Here is an 18,810-nt window from a genome sequence, read left to right as displayed (position 1 = left end):
GAAATCTGTTCCCTCCAGCTACAACCCTTGCAAAGTTACAAAGGGAACTTAACTAAACCTCTGTCCCTCTAATGAACTCAAGATTTAAAGGTTAAGTTGGAATTCTGCACTTCAGAGGCTGAATAGCAAGTAGCTCACCTCCTCTCCTTGCTCGTGTCTTCCAAAAAGCCCTCATTCCTCGCCCCTCCTTATCAACCCTTCTCCACCTGGCTCCTCCCTACCACTTCCTGTCAGCTGGTTGCTGACGCAGTCTCCTGACTGCAGGTGAATTTTATTTAATCAAACACATCTGCATCATTAAACAAACGTTTCAGAGCAGAAACAAAAGTAACACACCTTGAAATCATATTCTACAACATTTGTTCTCCTTGATTTTCTGCTCCTAAGAGGAAAAACACAAAACAAAACATTTGTCCTAAAAATATTCCTGTACAGGGCTGAGGAATTAGTCTAGAGGTGCAGTGCTTGGCTAGCATTTGTGAAGCCCTGAGTTTGCTGCCTGGAGCTTTGAGGGGAAAACTTATACAAAGAACATTAATAACAGCTTCCTAACATGAAGACAACTCAATGCCCATCAACAGAAGGAGGAGCTAGTTTTAGCATGTGTACATGCTAAAAGAACACCTTCCTGTAAAAGTATCGAACAAGCATGAGGTAAATTCAAAAGTATATTGAGCAAAAAAGCTCATATCATACATGCCTTCAGGGTTCATTGGAGTGAAGCTTCGGGACAAGACAGTAGAACCCAGGCTCGGCTGTTGGAGGGCTGTGTGCAGTGACTGCCTGCAAGGCCGGAAGTGAGACTGCAGACCGCTGTGTTCCACCGTGTAAACTGCATAACATGTTTTTCTGTTTTCTTCTCTATCTGTGGGTGCAACATTATGCTGTGATACATATACATTGTGTAAAATGACCTAGCCAGGATAGCTAGCATTAACATCTTCAATATCTATATTTCTTTGTACTGGGAACAGGCTGTGGTGGCACACACCTTTAATCCTAGCACTCGGTAGGCAGAGATCCATGTGGATCTCTGTAAGTTTGAAGTTACCCTGGACTACATGTGACTCAGTCTACAAGAGAAAACAGAGCAAGGCAATGGTGGCACACACCTTTAATCCCAGTACTGGGAAGCACACACACCTTTAATCCCAGAAAGTGATGGCTGGGCGGAGAAGGGTATGTAAGGAATGAGGAGACAGGAACTAAAAGCTTTTCGGCAGAAGAATCCTTTTCAACTAGAGGCTTTTTTCAGGCTGAGGAGTTGTAGAGTTAAGACATGGTTTGTTCCTTTGTCTCTCTGATCTTTTAGCATTTACTCCAATATCAGGCTACGGGTTTTTATTGTAAGACCTTTAGAAATTTGAGTCGGGCGGTGGTGGCGCACGCCTTTAATCCCAGCACTGGGAGGCAGAGGCAGGCGGATCTCTGTGAGTTCAAGGCCAGCCTGGTCTACAAAGCGAGTTCCAGGAAAGGCGCAAAACTACACTGAAAAACCCTGTCTCAAAAAACAAAAAACAAAACAAAACAAAAAAAAAAAAAAGAAATTTGAGCAAGAATTTATGAAATACTTGTTTCATGTCTGATGCTTGAGCTCATTTGGTATTTGTCTTTCTGTAAGTTGATTGTTTTACTTACTGTCTTCTGTTCCATCCTCATTGCTGTAGATGACAGGATTGCATGCATGCACCACATCTTCCCATGTATTGACAGACACTCTATTCTTAATTGTTGCTGTGGCAGAATACTTAACCAAAGTAACTTGAAGAAAGAAGGAGTTATTTTGACTCAACGTTTTTTTTTTTTTTTGTTTTGTTTTGTTTTTTCGAGACAGGGTTTCTCTGTGTAGTTTTGCGCCTTTCCTGGAACTCACTTGGTAGTCCAGGCTGGCCTCGAACTCACAGAGATCCGCCGGCCTCTGCCTTTGACTCAACGTTTTAAGAGGATAGTCTGGCATGGTGGACAAAGCATGGGAACAGGAGTGTGAGGTTTTATCACATCCTCATTCAGGAAGCAGAGAGGTGAATGCTCTTGTGTGGCTGGCTTCCTCCTTTTATAAAGTCTAGGTCCCCAGGCCATGGGAGTCACCTACATTCAAGGTAGGTCTCCCTGCCTCAGTCACAGCTCTCTGGAAATACCCTCCTAGACTCATCCAGAGATGTGTTGCCATGGAGATTCTGAATTCCATCAAGTTGAGAGGATTAACAATGACAGGTACCTTCTAGGATCTGGATTTTGGTGATTGTGGCTGCTGTAACAGGGTAGTCAGGTGTTGCTCAGTTTCTATCCTTTCAAAAAGCTGCGCAGCATTGCTGAAACAATGGAAGATTTTCAGATTTCTGCAGCAGATCATGGTGCAGATGCTGGAACCTTTACTGCACATTAATGTGCCAAGAACCTGTCTAAATACTTGATATCTTATCTCATTTCATCCACATACAATTTAGATAGTCTTACTGATAAGAAAACAGACACAAAGAATTTCCATCACTTGTGGAGGTCACAGGCTTACACTTGGTCAGCTGGGCTCTGAAGCGTGCAGTGACAGCCTCAGTTGCTTTCTTGACTCATGTGTTCCAAATCTTCCAAGAGAATCATGCACATTTTGAAATGGAGAAGAAAGGGGGATCTGCACCTACTAATACATGTAAAATTATAAGTGATTGACATATTCAGTACTAGATTTGATGTCACTTGTCTGATTATCTGTAATGCTAACGTTGAACTTGGTGATGTTCATGATTTCTCAGGATAGTTTTGTGACAGGTTGTAGTACAGTGTCATATGTTGGGATGCACACATTTTAAATTGCATGGAGGTGGATCTTGATCCTCCTGCATGCTTGTTTCTGGCTTTGAAGGGTTCTCTGAAAGTTACTTTTATCTGTCTTCACAGTGATGAACTTTAATGTTACCCTGTTGTAAGATCTCACATAATAAGGCATAGATTTTTGTTTGGTTTGGCAGTAGGCTTCTGTTTAAAATTCCTTTAATCTGTTCCCTGCATGCTTTTTCTATTAATTTTGATAGCTGATGGTTCTGTGAAGAATTTTACATGAATTTATTGCGCTGCTAAAACCCATGCTTGTGACCCTTCCTCTGTCTGAACTTGCTGAAAGTGAGGTTTTCAGCAAATGGCTGACTTTTTGTCTTCTTTGGAGTTGTTTTCTTTTCCTCTTCAGTTGAGAAAATAAGAAACAATTCATATACTAGATCTAAAGTTTCATTAAAATTGCTTATGCTCTATCTCAGGCATTTTAAGTGGGCCATCTGTCTAAACATCTTTCTTTCTCTCCCCCACCTTTTCCTGATCATTTCCTCGACTTATTCATGAGCCCTGGGAGGGCTCCTTTGTAGTCTGCCTGTATCTTGGGTCTGTCTACAACCACTGAATACATCTATGTGGTTGCATAACATAGCTTTTTGCCATGCTGGAATTTTTCTGAACTGGGTTCAGATGAATGGCCCACTTTCTGAGGGCTTTTTTCTGCTTACAAAGATGTGTATGCAGGTACTGACCTCAGCAGCTGTGGAATTCAGCAGATTATTCTGGATTGATTTACAGACCACTCACCGGGGAAGTTATGACGAGGCAGTTCTTCATGATTCTTTGACAGTTCTCACTCTTTTGAGGGGTAGTGCCAGTCTGAGAAACCAGCTCTTCAGTGTCTGCAGTATACTTTTGAATGGCCACCGCCCTAGCTTGAAGTCTGTGTGAAATGTGAGATGTTTCTGTTAGTAGCCAGGCATTTATATCATTGTCATTTATGTGTTTGCAGTAGTTTGGTAAGTTATGTGTATTAGATTTGAAATTAGTGAAAATCAGCAGTCACTTTTTCCCTGTAAGATATAAAAAGTTGGGTTTTATTGAGCAGATTGATTCTGGCTCACTGGCTGCTAATGGGAGTGGACAGGCCTGGGTAGAGCTGTGATTTGTTGTGAGCTGCTGGTATGTTAGTCCCTCATTACTGGTTTGGTGATTTCAGGTGTGAATGTGCAGATGAAGTCATACAAAGTGAACCTTGGACTGATGGAAGCCCTTTCACGCAGGGTGACTGTGTGGAGCATCTCCTCACTTTTGAGGAGGGTTTGTAACTATTTTACCTTGGCTCTTTTCACTCTTTGCTGAATGATGCCCAGGGCCTGGTGTCTGCTAGGCAAATGTTCTACCCTGAACTTCATAGACCATTTTGATTCATTTTGATTTGTATCAACAGGTACAATTCTTTTTTTTAAATTTAAAATATAATTTTAGGTAGTTATTACTATCACGTTCATGGTTTTTGAATTGAAATTGGTGTTTCAAAAAAAAACTATTATTTTTCTCTTAGAAATTCTTAGAACCAGAGTCCATATTCCTCCAGGTTTGTATCTGTGTCTACTCTGGTGCAATATTGTATGGCTCAGTAACTGGCATAAATGCCCACATCATCTATTTTATTCACAGAAAAAAATCAAACTACATTTGAAGTCATGTAAAGCTAGGTAAACCCTAGTATTAACCCTGCTTGGGGAGTCCTGCTTTCTGCCCTTCTTGGCACCTGGAGGTTTTGCTTCTCAGTGGAACTGCCTTCCTCCATTCTCTTAACAGAACACCTTAGATGACATGGTTAGGAAAGTGCCACTCCAGGAGTGAGGTTCCCGTCACCTGCCTGTTTCTGTGGGTTCTCAAGTGCATCACTGAGGAGAGAAGGAGCTCTGGACTTTCTTCCAGAAGCCTGTGTTCTTCCATAAGGTCCCTCCTGGGGCAAGCTACAATGTATATGAAACAGATGTGGATCAAAATAAAGCGGTGGAAAAATAAATAGTGGCTGGGTCCCAAGGAGAGACAGCTCCGTCTCGACACCATCTGCCAGATAGTTTTCTGTGGGAAAAAGTGTCCTGGGCTAGAACAAGACATTAGGATCAGCAACTTCCCACCTCCTCTGCAGGCAAAGGTTGGCTGCCTCACTGGAAAGGGCCTTCGCTCTCATTGACTGCCGCTGAATTTTTTGAAATACTACAGCGTATAGTACTGGTTAAGTGGAAGGAAGGCAGTACAATTACATTATCAGTGAGGCAGGTATGAGGGTGGTAATCCCCTTGGAAAATTTGAGACAGAGGAGAGGGAAGCCAAAGCTGCTGTAATGGAAGGATTTCAGTCATGGGCCAAAACAAGAGGAGAGGCCTGGAGATGGGGCTAATCATGTTACCTTTGCATACCTTCATTTAATCCTCTGTGTGTGTGTCTGTCAGCGCAGATACCATTGTTATTTTATTGTTTTATGAAGGACATGCATCCTGTCAATTTGCTCAAGGTCAGAAATCTAGGCAGAGCTCACCACACTTCTGTGGGTCAGCAGAGTCTGGTTCATAGCTGCTGTGCTTGGTCCTCTGCCTCCTGTTTGTTCCTTAATTAGAGGAGCTGGTTTAATCCGACACACGCCAGAGTAATTAGAAAAAAGGGAAGCTACAAAAAATTGGGGCTTTTCTTTTAAGGACCTGAATGGTAAGAAGCTCAATTAAGAATTCACTTGGTGTGAAGTAGAATACCATAGAACTGTCATAATCAGGAAGAATGTAGTTTTATTATCAAAGAAAGATGTGGGAAAGCCCCGTGACGTAGTGGTATTGAGAGGGGCGGACCTGAGAGGAGGGTGAGCCAGGAATGTAGCCTAGCAAGGAGACAACCCCAGGGCGCTCCTGGAGCTACAGACTGCCCTCTGCCCTGGGCATTGTCGCTGCTGCATTTGTGTGGCTCCTCAGGAATGGGCTGGGCTCTAGCTCAGTGGTAGGATTCTTGCTTAGTAGGCACAGAACCATGGGTTCCATCCCAGCACTAGAAAAAATAAGTCAATAAATAAAAATGAGGAATGATAGTACTCCTTCTTGAGACCTACAGTCCAGTGGGGTGTGACTTTTCCCTGTGAAATGCAGGTGCTAGAGTGAGGCTGTGGTACACAGAGCACTCTCCTGCCTGCTTGATCATTACCTTCCTTTCCTCCCTCCCCCTTTCTCTCCTGTCCTTGTCCTTAGGAAATCTTATTTATTCTCTGTATGAAGCTCTGTGTAGATGAAATTCTAAACGGTCTTATTAAATAAGAAACACAGAGCCAAATAAAGAGTTAAAAGCCCAGAGATCGAGGAGCAGCCAAGAGCTAAGACCACCTTATCTTACCACTCGCTGCCGTCCTTCCCCTGAGAGAGAGACCTTCTTCCTGTATCCTGTCTTTTTATTGCCTTCTGTTCTGCCTTCTCATTGATTGTAAAGCCAACCACATGACTTCCTTGTCACCTCCTGTCTATACAGACCTCCAGGTCTCTATGGTTGATACTGGGTTAAAGGCATGTGTCACCATGCTGGCTGTGTCCTTGACCACACAGAGACTTTGCCTGCCATGTGATTGGATTAAGGGCATGTGATACCACTACCAGACTTCTGCTTAATGGCTTGCTCTTAGCTCTGATCTCCAGGCAACTTTATTTATTAACATACAAATAAAATCACATTTCAGCACAAATAAAATATCACCACAGCTCTGGCCTCTGAAACAATTCTCTTTAGGTCACCTAACACAGTGTCTTCCAAAATTTCTTCTGTAGGATTTGAGACAGTCATCATTAAGCAGATGGAGTTGACTGTCAGTACAAACATCCTCTCACCTGCTAATCTCCCTTCACCAGACCCCATAACTAGAGGGGACTTGAGAGTCAAGGCTTATGACTATGCTTTTTTTTTTTTTTAATACCAGGTAACACAGTTCTTTTGAAATTTGAGAGGCTTGAATGAAAATATAACCTGCAACATTAAATTTAGATCCATGACTAGAGCTAGAGCCTAGATACTAAAAAGTACTAGCGTTAACAATGCTTTAAAGATATGAAGACTATAAATGTGTGACACTAGGGTTAATTTTGAAGTCATTACTTTTTAAAACAAAATTGTGGGGACTTTTATATTTTTTTTCCTGGAAGCTTGACCTACTTTTTCTGCCCCATGTAACACCAACTGTACATTTGTATGACAAGTCTAGCTTTGTTTAGAGCTCTGGCAGCCTTGTGTGGATTCCAGGCTTACCACAAAGCCAAGACTAGAGAAGACAGAAGACATAGGCTGTGTGCAAGATGGGAACCATGCTGGCTTCTCTTGGTGTTCAATGATAGTGTGCCAGTGTTTGTGAACTTGTAGGTCTTGAGGTTTAATGTAGCTTAGTGTCTGTCCTTATGGTTTCAGTCTCATTGATGTGCTAAGGTAGGTTTGTTTGCAGTTGGCACCATGGAGGAACATTCTGTATTGTTTACAAGTAGAATAAGATATTGTGGTTCATTCTTTTTAAAGAAATAAACTTTATTTTATTATTATTGTGTGTATGTATGTGCCTGTTGTGTGTTTGTGTATGTGTGTAGGTGGGGAGGTCAGAGGATAACCTTGGAGTCAGTTCTCTTCTTCAACTTTTATGTGGATTTCAGGGATTGAATTCAGGTCCTCAGGCCTGTAGGAAGCACCTTTACTCATTGAGAGATTTCACCTCCTCCATTCTTTACTGCAATTTTAATTGTATCGACTACAAGGGTAAATAAGCTGCAAATTTCTATGCCAAATTATGCTGACTAATTCTTTTTTTTTTGTCTTGGAAATTTAACACACTTTGTCACATTGTTTATTTTACTTTATTTAAAAATACCTTGAATAGTTAGCAAAAAATAATACTGCTTAAGAAAGATTAATTTGTGAAGGGCTGTCACAGTTACACAATTCAAGTTCATAACATGGAGCATGGATGATGTCTGTCTTAGTCAGTGATCTATTACTATGAGGAGATATCTTGACCACGGCAACTCTTAAAAGGAAAATATTTCATTGAAGGGTCTTGTTTACAGTTTCCGAGGTTCAGTCCATTATCATCATGATGGGGAGCATGGCAGCATGCAGGCAGATGTGGTGCTGGAGTAGTAGCTGGGAGTCCTACATTTTGCAGGCAACAGGAAGTCAACTAAGAACCTGGGCGGTATCCTGAGCATAGGAAACCTCAAAGCCAGCCCCACAGTGATGCACTTCCTCCAACAAAGCCACACCCACTCCACCAAAGCCACACTTCCTAATAGTGCCACTCCCTATGAGATTATGCAGGCCAGTGACATTCAGATACCACAAAGGCTCTTTGATGAGGTGACGGTGCCACAATTACAATAGGAGGGCTGCTGTCATTGGAGTGTCTGATTTTTAAAATCTCCCCAATTTATAGCTGAAAGCTGTTTTTCTAAGGGTGGGATTAGTAAAATGAAACGTGAAGTGTGTTCTTTGACTCTTCTACTCCACTAATGTGAAAGGAAATTAGTTTATTGATAGAGAGTAATATATAATTAACTCTTTTGCTTTCTTTTTGCTTCAGAGTGCCAGTTGTTAGAACAGATGCGGCTAAGTGGGAGCTCTCCATCAAGTTACATGATGAAGATCACACTGTCGTGGCGTCAAACAGTGGGTCAACTTTTGCTGTGAGTTCTGCTTGTTTACTTGGTAGTCTTGAATTATCTATGCAAACTCAGAGCCTGTTTATCCTCTCCAGTGTCTCTTCACAGCCTCCAGACTAGCTCCGTGTTTGTCTTTATGAACTAAATGGGACTTTTTGTCCTCTTATGCTAATTAGGGAACCATTCCTAGATTTAGCCATATTCTAAACTACTTCCTGATTAATTTTTCTTACTGAAAAATTATAGGTTTGCCTTCGTGTCAGAGATTAAAGGTGCGAGAATCTGATTTAATCCCACCCTTTGAAAAATTCCTCATGATCTGGCATGGAGTGTATCTAAGCCACACCCTGTCAAGATTATTCCTATGAGTCCAAACTCCATGTTTGTTTGCGATTTAATTTTAGAAACTCATGACCCCTAACCTGACTGTTCATGCACTGTCTTTAGATTGTTTTTCCTGTAAAATTCTCCCCTGCCTTACCTTTTATCTCATGAGGAAAACACTTTGAAATGAGTGCATTAAATCGTCTTGGAAAGACCCACTTTGGCATGTGACATAAAAAACCTATTTCCTTGTTTTTTCACTTGGATGCTGTAGGATGTGTCATCCTTAGAAAGTCGCTTGGGTTCCTGTGGTGCCCCTCAACTTCCACATGTAGAGGTAGACTGAGCTGTCTCAGGCTGCCCATGCAGGGTCAGTTAGGCATACTGGTGTGAAGGCTTGTAGAGTATGGCATCCTTTCTCCTCTCACTGAGAGAACTGTGGTTGTTTCCTTGGTTTCTTGCCATAGCTAGAACAAAATTAGCCTAAAGGTGACAGGGCAGGTTTGGCTTATTGACTTCAGAGAAAGTATGAGCAAAGTCATGTTTGTTTAGCTTGCAGTACAGCTCGGAGAATCCATAGTTTTAGAGTTTACAATTTTTCTGGCATTTTAAACTTTGAAGATTTCAAATGGAGAGAGCACAGTGGGTACAGACTTCCTACTAAAAGGGGAAAAATCTGTAGATGCAGCTAATGTTCTTGCAGCCTCCTTTTGCTCCTGCCTGCCTCCCCCTCAGCCGCCCCAGGGGTAGCAGTTGTTCTGAAAGTGTCATGTGTCCTTGTATATACTCAGTGTGTGTCGGCTCTACAACAGTGAAAAGGAGGAACAGGAAAGCACACATGCACACACACACACACACACACACACACACACACACACGATACATTTGATTTGTACACAGAAAAATGTAAACTAGTGCTAAATATATTAAACTGGATGTAAAACTATGAGAGGAATTTATAAGTGTTAATATGATTATGATGTCAACACTACTCATAGTGGTACATAGATTCAGAGCCGCCCCAAGATTGCAAGTTTCAGACCACCCTGGACTTCATGATGAACTAATTGCTAGCTCAGCTGCATAGGGAGACACTATGTCAAAAATGCAAAGCAACAGGCCTGGGGAGATGGCACGTGGGTAAGAATTCTTGTTTCACAAGTGTGAGGAACTGAATTCTTCAGATCCCTCACATCCATGTGAAAAGAGCTGGGCAAGGTTGTGTAACCTTGCCTGTAACCCCAGTGCTGTAGGATGCAGAGGCAGGAGGATCCCTAGCACTTGTTGGCTTCCAGCCCGGCTCCAGTTTCAATGAGAGCCTGTCTCAAGGGAATAAGGCAGACAGTGATAGAGGAGCACCTGACATCATCCTCTGGTCTCTTTGTATATGCATGAGTGTCTTAGTCTTCTATTGCTGAGAAGAGACACCATGACCAAGTAACTCTTATAAAGGAAAACATTTAATTGGGAGCTTTTTTACACTTTCAGAGGTTTAGTCCATTACCATCATGGTGGGAGCATTGTGAAATGAAGGCAAGTTATACATCATGATCTCGGGGGAAGGAGGGGACAGACACATACTGGGCCTGGCATGGGCTTTTGAAATCTCAAGGCCCACCCCAGTGACATACTTTCTCCAATAAGACCACATTTTCTAATCTTTTTAATCTTTTCAAATGGTGCTACTCCCTGGTAACTAAGCAAGAAAGTATATGTGCCTATGGGGCCCATTCTTCTTCAAACCATCACAGTGGGCATGTGCACCCATGAAAACACTCATATCACACATTGAAAAATATGGGGACTGGACATGAATATATACTTCTTAAAAACAGAAATCAAGTGCCCAAGAAGCACAAGAAAATGCTCAGTATCACCATCATGAGAGAAATGGCAAGTTGAGTGACTAGTACACTGAGGCACCTCCCCCATCCATGGGGCTGTTCTGTGATATTTTGACTGTGTTCTGACAAATAAAGCTTGTTGGAGTCAGAGGGCAGAGCTAGCCACTAGCTGACTAAAATTAACCATAGAGGTTTTGAGGACTGTAGACAGATAGGAGACAGGAAGTAGTAAGGTGGGGTTGAAAGAGGGTCTAGGCCCCGTTGGAGGAAAGAGCAGAAGAGGTTGGAGGTGACTAGTGGCTGCTCCCTGCTTCTCTGATCTTTCGGGCTCTTACTCTGATATCTGATTCCTGACTTTTTATTGGTAAAGAATAATTAGTTAAGGCTTCAGGAGGGTGTTGGCAAGGAAACAGAAAAAGACAAGTGTTAGGCAGGGTAGGAGCTTGGAAACCCTTGATCTCTGTTGGCATGAGTACCATAGCCACTATGGGAAATGATATAGGACTTCTAAACAATAAGAAGCCACACCGTATGATCAATAGGACACTTGGAAGCAAATCCTCAAAACATTTTTGCACACATGTGCTCATAGCAACATTATTCACAGTAGCAGAAATGAAACTACCCAATATCTATCAGTGGACAGGCAAAATGTGGGACCTCCACACAAGCGAGAATTACCCAGTCTTAAAAAGGAAGGACATTCTGATGTATGCTAGAAGAGGGACCTTGAGGACACTATGCCAAGTGAAGTAAGTCACTCAGAGGACCCACGCCGTGGGACCCACCAACATGAAGTCCCTAGAACAGTCAAATGTTATAGAGACTAAAAGCTGAGTGGTGGTTGCCAAGCCCTGGAAGAAATGAAAGGAGGGTCCAGATCTGGTGGTGCCCGCCTTTACTGCCAGCCCTGGTGGGTTGGAGGTAGAAAGATTAGGACTTTGAGGCCAGCCTGGGCTTTGGGATCTTGTCTCAATTTTTTTTTTTAAATAAAATAAAATCAACTAAATGAAGTTTAAAAAAAGATGGTGGGGTGGGGAGGGGTGAGCAGTTACTGTTGTAACAGTACAAATTTTCAACTCTGTAAGGTGAAGTGTTTTAGAGGTATTTGGTGAAAGTTCATGAGTATGTGCTCTGTGTGCATAGCACAAGTAGAAACTATACTCAGCAACTCACTTTGGTGTTCACATGAAGACAGGCTCTCAGATCAAAGTCTGGGATTAGTAAAGGCAACTGTGAATTCAGCCGCCAGGTGAACAATAGAGTTGACTAGGAGTGTGAGACCCCTGAACACACATGGTGGAGATGCTAGCCAGTCTTCCACAACATTGAGCTCCAAGGTGAGGACACTCAGCTGAGTTCAAGTATAATAATATTCTGGATTCCTAAGTTCCCCCCACTGTAGCTAGAGTTTTCAAGAATGATATCCACAGTACTTCCCCTTTTCTTTTTTTTTTTCAAAAAGGAAGGTTTTAACCTTAATGTAGTAAAATTACTTATAATTTGGGAATTTGGGCGTAGCTTCTCTTACTACTTCCTGCTGGAGGGGGGCGCTGTATCTTATGGGGACACAAAGAAAATTTTAGGATTATGGAGTAGTCCATGAGGCTGTATTGTCTGAGCCAGTTGCCTTTAAACCATTCTTGATGTTGGATCATCTGGGCCATGGTGTCATCGGAGACCTTTCAGGGGGTCTTGGCTGGTCAAACCTGATGTATCTTAATCTGGAACAAATCCATAGCCTCTGGCTTTCTGTGGAAACAAAAGCAGAGCCTCCTTTCCAAAGCAACATATCCTTAGATTCAAATTTTGGAGTCAAGGTACCTTTAAAGTATACATTTTGGCATAACTCAACAGCTTTTAAAATCAAATGTTTTTCTTTAGATACGAATATCAAAGAGAACATAATCCAGATTCTCTGTGTGAGAGCCATCTTTACGTGGCTTATTACCTTTACTGTTTTTTTAAAGACTTTATTTTTAAAAACTATTTGTTTATATAACTGTATATATTCTTTTTTCTCTCTCTTTGAAGCCTATGTACATTTTTACATACATTGTAAACTATTCCATCTGAATCAGTCTTATTGTGAACCTATTGCTTTAAACTGCAGCCTTCTAAGACTGAAAAGGTGCTGTGGCTGCTGGCTCCGCCCACCTCAGCTTCCCAACATGGCGGTGGTACGTTTTCCGCCAGCTCTGGGAGCCATCAACTCTTAGAAATAGTGGGTCTATGCTTCTATCCAAGCAGCGTGTAGCCCAGAAACCTCTTTTTTTTGTTTTGTACTAGCAAAGGCTAAATCCACCACGCAGCTTAATGTGCCACTTGCAGAGGCCTCATTCCCGCCATACTGCAGGTCGAGCGTGCACGTCAGGAACCCGCCATAGTAGCTCAAATACGCAGGCTGCCGCTAACTTGAAAGAGACAACTAGGAACTGTTTTTAGCTCCGTTTTAGAATCTTTTTAAATCTATTTAAATCTTATTAAATAAGAAACACAGAGCCAATGTAAAGATAAAAGCCCAAGAGGTCAGAGCTAAGAGCCTTACCCTGCCTGCTTCAGTGATCCTCTTCAGCCAAGAGAGACCTACTTCCTGTGTGTCTGTCTTTGTATAGACTTTCTGTTCTGCCTTCTTATTGGTTGTAAACCCAACCACATGACTGCCTCATCACTGCCTGTCTGTACAGACCTCCAGGTCTTCTATGGTTGGTATTGAGATTAAAGGCATGTGTCTCCTTGACCACACAGAGATCTACCTAGCTCTGCCTACCAAGTGCTGGGATTAAAGGCGTGCGCCATGAACGCCCAGCTCTGCTATGGCTTGCTATTAGCTCTGACCCCCAGGCAACTTTATTTATTAACATACAAATAAAATCACATTTCAGTACAAATAAAATATCACCATAGAACACACTTTATAAAGACAAGAAATTCAGGTTTAAAATGAGTGAAGACCCTGAGTACACTCCAGAGAGTACAGCCCTGTCAGTGAAAGGCAGGTCTGTACCACCACACTTCCAGGAAGAACAGCTCAAAGGGTGACTACAGGGACTTGCGATCTGCTCGGGTGGTAGAAGCAGAGAAACCAGGACCCTCATGTACTGGGTTAGTCTGAGACACAGTGCCTTGGACTTTCTCAGACAGTTAAACATCTAGGTTATCCAAAACATTGGCCCAGTTCTGTCGTGAGGATTTAGTCTTGTATGTTCACTTAAGTACTTATATCCTTATTACTATGATGGACATATTTAAACTTTGAAATCATATTAAATTTTTCAAATAATGTTTACAGGACCAGATGCCAGCATTGTAATGGGAATTAAAGGGGAGTATATGTATTCATTTAGCCTTTCTGCAAAATAACTTGATGGCATTCATAAAAGACCTTTAAAAGATTCATATTCACTGGTGTACTCCTAATTCTATGCTTAAGAACTGTGTCCCAAGGAAGTGATGAGTGATTACTGGTATCTGTAGCATGAATCTGAAAAGTTCTTATTAATAAAATCAAACCTTAGCCAGGTATTGGGGTGAACACTGGAAGATCAGAGAGACAGAACAAGCCACAGCTAACCTCACCTGGCCAACTTCTCAGCTGGTCTTGCTTCCTCAGACTGGAAGCCTCTGTGTCCTCATATCCAAATGGCTCTCAGCTGAACTCCTGCTAGAAGCCTGAAAGCTTAACCAGCCAAATGCTTAACCAGCCAAAAGCTTCTAGTTTCTGGTCCTCACGCCTTATATACCTTTCTGCCTTCTACCACCACTCCCTGGGATTAAAGGCTCGCTTTCTGGGATTAAAGGCGTGAGTCACCATGCCTGGCTGTTTCCAGTGTGGCCTTGAACTCACAGAGATCCAGAGGGATTTCTACCTCTGGAATGCTAGGATTAAAGGTGTGAGTGCCACCATTTTCTAGCCTTTGTATCTAGTGGCTGTTCTGTCTCTGACCCCATAAGATAAGTTTATTAGGGTGCACAGTATTTTGGGGAACACAATACCACCACAGGTATCAGCTTAATGTTTTATTTAATAAAAAGTTTAACCAAGTTTAACCCCATGGAAAGAGTCTGCATTTACTGGGTAAAGGGAAGGCAGACTTGGAAGTAACTAAAATACATCAATAAACACCTTCCTAGAGATGGCTACAGCATTTAATCACATGACAACTGTCCTAGTTAGGGTTACTATTGCTGTGATGAAACACCATGACCAAAGCAAGTTGGGGAGGAAAGGGTTTATTTGGCTTATACTTTCACATGGTACTCTAATTGTTGAAGGAAGCCAGAACAGGAATTCTAGCAGGTTAGAAACTACAAGGCAGGAGTTGATGCAGAGATTGCAGAGGAGTACTGCTTACTGGCTTACTCTCCACGGTGTGCTCAGCCTGCTTTCTTACAGAACCCAGGACCATCAGCCCTATCTCTGTCCCTACCCATAATAGTCTGGGCCCTCCCTCATCAATCACTAAATAAGAAAATACCCTACAGGCTTGCCCACAGCCTGATCTTTTGAGGCATTTTCTCAATTGAAACTACCTCCTATAGGATGATTCTAGCTTATGCCAAGTTGACATAAAACTAGCCAGCACAAGAACCAAAAAAAGCTCTAAGCTGCCTGGATGAAGAGAAGTATCTGGAGGAAAAGGAGGCCTTAGGAGATATGACTAGTGACAATTTAGAACACACTGCATGTATGAGCAGGGACTGACTTCGAATCACATCTATGAGGAAAACACTGGAGTGTGGCAGGGTGGGAGAGCAAAGTCTGTTGAAATGTCAAAGACATTTTTGTGGGGTTGGGGAGTGTTTGCCTGTCTGTATGTCTGTGCACCCTGTACATACCTGCTGCTCACAGAGGCTAAAAGAGAGTGTTGGATTCCCTGGAATTGGAGTTACAGAGGGGTATGTGCCACCAAATGGGTGCTAGGAATTGAACCTAAGTCCTCTGAAAGAGCAACCAGAGTTCTTAACCTCTGAGCCATCTCTCCAGCCCCCCCAGACATCTTTAATCTGTAATAAGTTTAATTTCTTAAAAAATTATTGCATTTCCTTTATTTATTTTATATGTACACTCAAACATGTGGAAGTCAGAGGACACTTAGTGGGGAGTTTGTTTTCTCCGTCCACCATGTGGGTCCCAGGAATTAAAATCAAGTTGTCAGGCTTGAGAAGAAACCTTACCCTCTGAGCCATTTCACCAACTTAAAAAAAAAAATTGTGTGTGTGTGTGTGTGTGTGTGTGTGTGTGTACTTGCCTGCCAGCATTTGTGGGCACACCCATGCTATAGAAGCACAGCTGTGGTTCTCTCAGATTGGTCCCTGTGATTGAGCTCAGGTCATCAGGCTTAGTAGTATGTACTTTTATCCTCTGAGCCATCTCACCAGCCCTCCAAAAATCTTTTTAAAGTATTTATAAACCTTACCACTACTTATAAATGTTAATATTGTGATAAGTAATGATGTTTAGCATTGCTTGAATAATTTCATACAAGTAAATAGATTTTGCAGAGCTATATAAGGTTTGAGAGTGCCATTCACGTCTAAAATAGTTTAAACTCTCATTTTGTTTTCTTAATGATGTTCATTTTGGTTGATTCAAAATTATCTTTGGATGCCTGTGGTAGAGGGAGGGAAATGTTGTAGAGTAGTAATATCATTTAAATTACTACCCTGTATTTTTCTTCACAAAGAAAAGATACAGTGATGAACATTAGGATAAAAAATAATAATTACATATGGATGCATAATAAGAAATAATTGCATCCTTCTTGTTTGACATTTTCTTTCTCTGATAGACCCAACCTTTCCCCTTTGTTCTGCCTCCGTTTACTTTGTTCTAGACTTCTAAACTGAGAAAACATTCCACCAGATTGTTTTGACATTTAAAGAACACTTTGGAAATTTGGTTTTTAGGTAGAGCCATGTGAGCAGTTTTTTAAAATGCCATTTTAAAAACCAAACAGTAATTGAATGAACTAGAATACCTACTAAATGCTTTTTCAAAATAAGACAATTTTAAAAAAGATGTATTTATTTCTGTTTTATGTGTCTGGTGTTTTGCTTGCATGTAGTATGTCTTATGCCATTTGTGTGCCTGGTGCTGAAGAGGAATCACACCTGGAACTGGATAGTTGTGAGCTACCATGTGGGTTTGGGGAATTGAGTCTGGGTCTTCTGGAAGGACAGCCAGTGCTCTTAACCACACAACCACCTCTCAAGCCTCCTTGCTTTTTTTTTTTTATTGTAAATGTTAACTAAAGAATCAAATATCTCTTAACAAGATTACCTCATCTCTGTTCCTTTTATAATAGTGGGAAATACTGAGAGATGTGGCCACTGTGGATTTTATGGTACTGTGTGACTCACGGGGTTCATGGTTGTTTTGAGGCACTGCTTACTCTGATCTGAAACATATGTAGACTACGATAGATTTGAACTCATAGCAATCCTCCCTTTTCAGCTGCTTATGTCTTGGAATTACAGCTGTACATCACCACATCCAGCTTCAGTTGCCTTTTTGAATATTTTATTTCAAATACCTTTCTTAGAAAAATAAACTATTGCCACATAACAAAACTATCATTTTGTTTTCCTTTTAGGTAGTTTTTTGGAAAGGCTCTTACTCTGGGATGTGACAAAGACATTAATAAATAAGGCCAGTTAACCATTACATTTATGACAACTTTAGCCTTTTCATTTAAAAATTATCTGTGACTCAAATTCATTTTTGGCAAATGGAAAAGAACATTTTTTCCAGTAGTGTTTGAAAACAAATATTCTATGTCCAAGCAGATCTTATAATCAAATGGTGTGATCTTGCCCTGAAATTTGACTTTTGCATGTGATAGAAAATTGAGATTGGGTTTTTGAAGTTACCCAACATACTTAAACTTTTTACTTCTATTTTTCTTTTAACATGAATTAAATGTTTTGATCATGTGAACTACTTGTCAGGCAAGTTTTTTTGTGTAGCTATCCCCTCAAATAATTTAAAAAAGGATTTTAAACAAAGCAGAATTTAAAATAATGTATTTGAAGAAATTATCTTCTTGACAATGAATTTTTACAAAGTGCATTCAGCAAGAAGTTAATTTTGTTGAAAATTTTTTTTCCAATTGAAAAAAAAATTAGGAAAATAAATCTTTTTTTTTCTTTTTCAATGTCTTTATCAGGAGACATTGCCTGAGGCTTGTTTTGTTTTTGTTTGTTTTTTCAGCCTTTATTGAATTTGTCTTTGACAGTTACATGCACACACGTTGTGCATTTTGATGCTGTTGGTGTCAGCCTTGCTTGCCTCCTTCCCTTTCACCCCTTCTCCCCGTCTCCGCCTCCGTACAAGTCATTTTCCCACATTCACAACATTTTAAATTAGCATATATGGTGTTAGGCATCATTATGACATTTCAAACAAAATGAGGTTTTTGTGCCCCCCTTCATGTTATAGAAGTATAATATGTCAAGTTGTCCTGCCCAGAACATCCTGTGTGAGGCTAGTCAGAGAGCCGGCAGACAGGAGAAGCCTGTTGTATGTCAGATGAAAATGTTCAGTGATGGTTTATAGTGGGGCTAGTGTGAATGGCTCGTGGACATGTAAGAACAGGTGCCAGCCTGCTCACACAAGCGCAGGGTAAGATGATGGAGAGAAACCATTTTCCATATATAGTTTGGCAAAAATGAAAATTTTGATAGTTCCCTGATTTCATATGATATTTCCCTGGCTACTGGCCAGTCAGTGTTTTATTAAACCAGTGTACAAGAGCATTATCCCACAGCAATTAGAGAAAAATAAGTGCTGATACATTATGGGTCCTTTGATTCAAAACCCACAGGAAGCAATTTGACAGGGGGAGTCTTGTAGTCAGGTGTGTGTAACACAGTGGTAACCCCAACACTCATGAGTTGGGTAGAAACAACATTTGTTCAAGCTCAGGCTGGGCTACATAGCAAGATCCTGTCTCAAAATCAACCAACCAGCAAGCATAAATCCAAATTGTCACCTTATGTTCAAATGTAGGAATTATAAGAAAATGTCCATAGCAGTATTGTTTGTAATGGCAGAGGATTCAAACAGCTCAAAAGCCAAGCATGTTAATAGTTAGATAACATTGGCAATTTGTAGCTGAAGCTTTAACAGCTAAAAGGATTTCACTGCTCTGACATTGCTGTAGCTGAAGTTTTCTCTAGTCCTGCCTGAC

The 18,810-nt window shown here is 41.2% G+C and overlaps 1 protein-coding gene across 3 annotated transcripts in view; it reads left to right on the top strand.

Moving 5' to 3' along the window:
* The window catches only part of Pcca (propionyl-CoA carboxylase subunit alpha), a 359,494-nt gene that overhangs the window by 204,155 nt on the left and 136,529 nt on the right, over positions 1 to 18,810 (top strand). For all 3 annotated transcript variants that reach the window (XM_052732382.1, XM_052732381.1, XM_052732383.1), the window contains one exon: positions 8,372 to 8,474. In XM_052732382.1, the coding sequence (XP_052588342.1) occupies positions 8,372 to 8,474 (103 nt within the window). The remainder of the gene's footprint in view (positions 1 to 8,371; positions 8,475 to 18,810) is intronic.

Source organism: Peromyscus californicus, unplaced genomic scaffold, assembly GCF_007827085.1.
Source record: "Peromyscus californicus insignis strain IS unplaced genomic scaffold, ASM782708v3 Scaffold_12__1_contigs__length_115047231, whole genome shotgun sequence".
NCBI classification, from domain to species: domain Eukaryota; kingdom Metazoa; phylum Chordata; class Mammalia; order Rodentia; family Cricetidae; genus Peromyscus; species Peromyscus californicus.
Note: the sequence above shows the minus strand (reverse complement) of the source record. Positions and strands in the feature narration are given on the sequence as shown.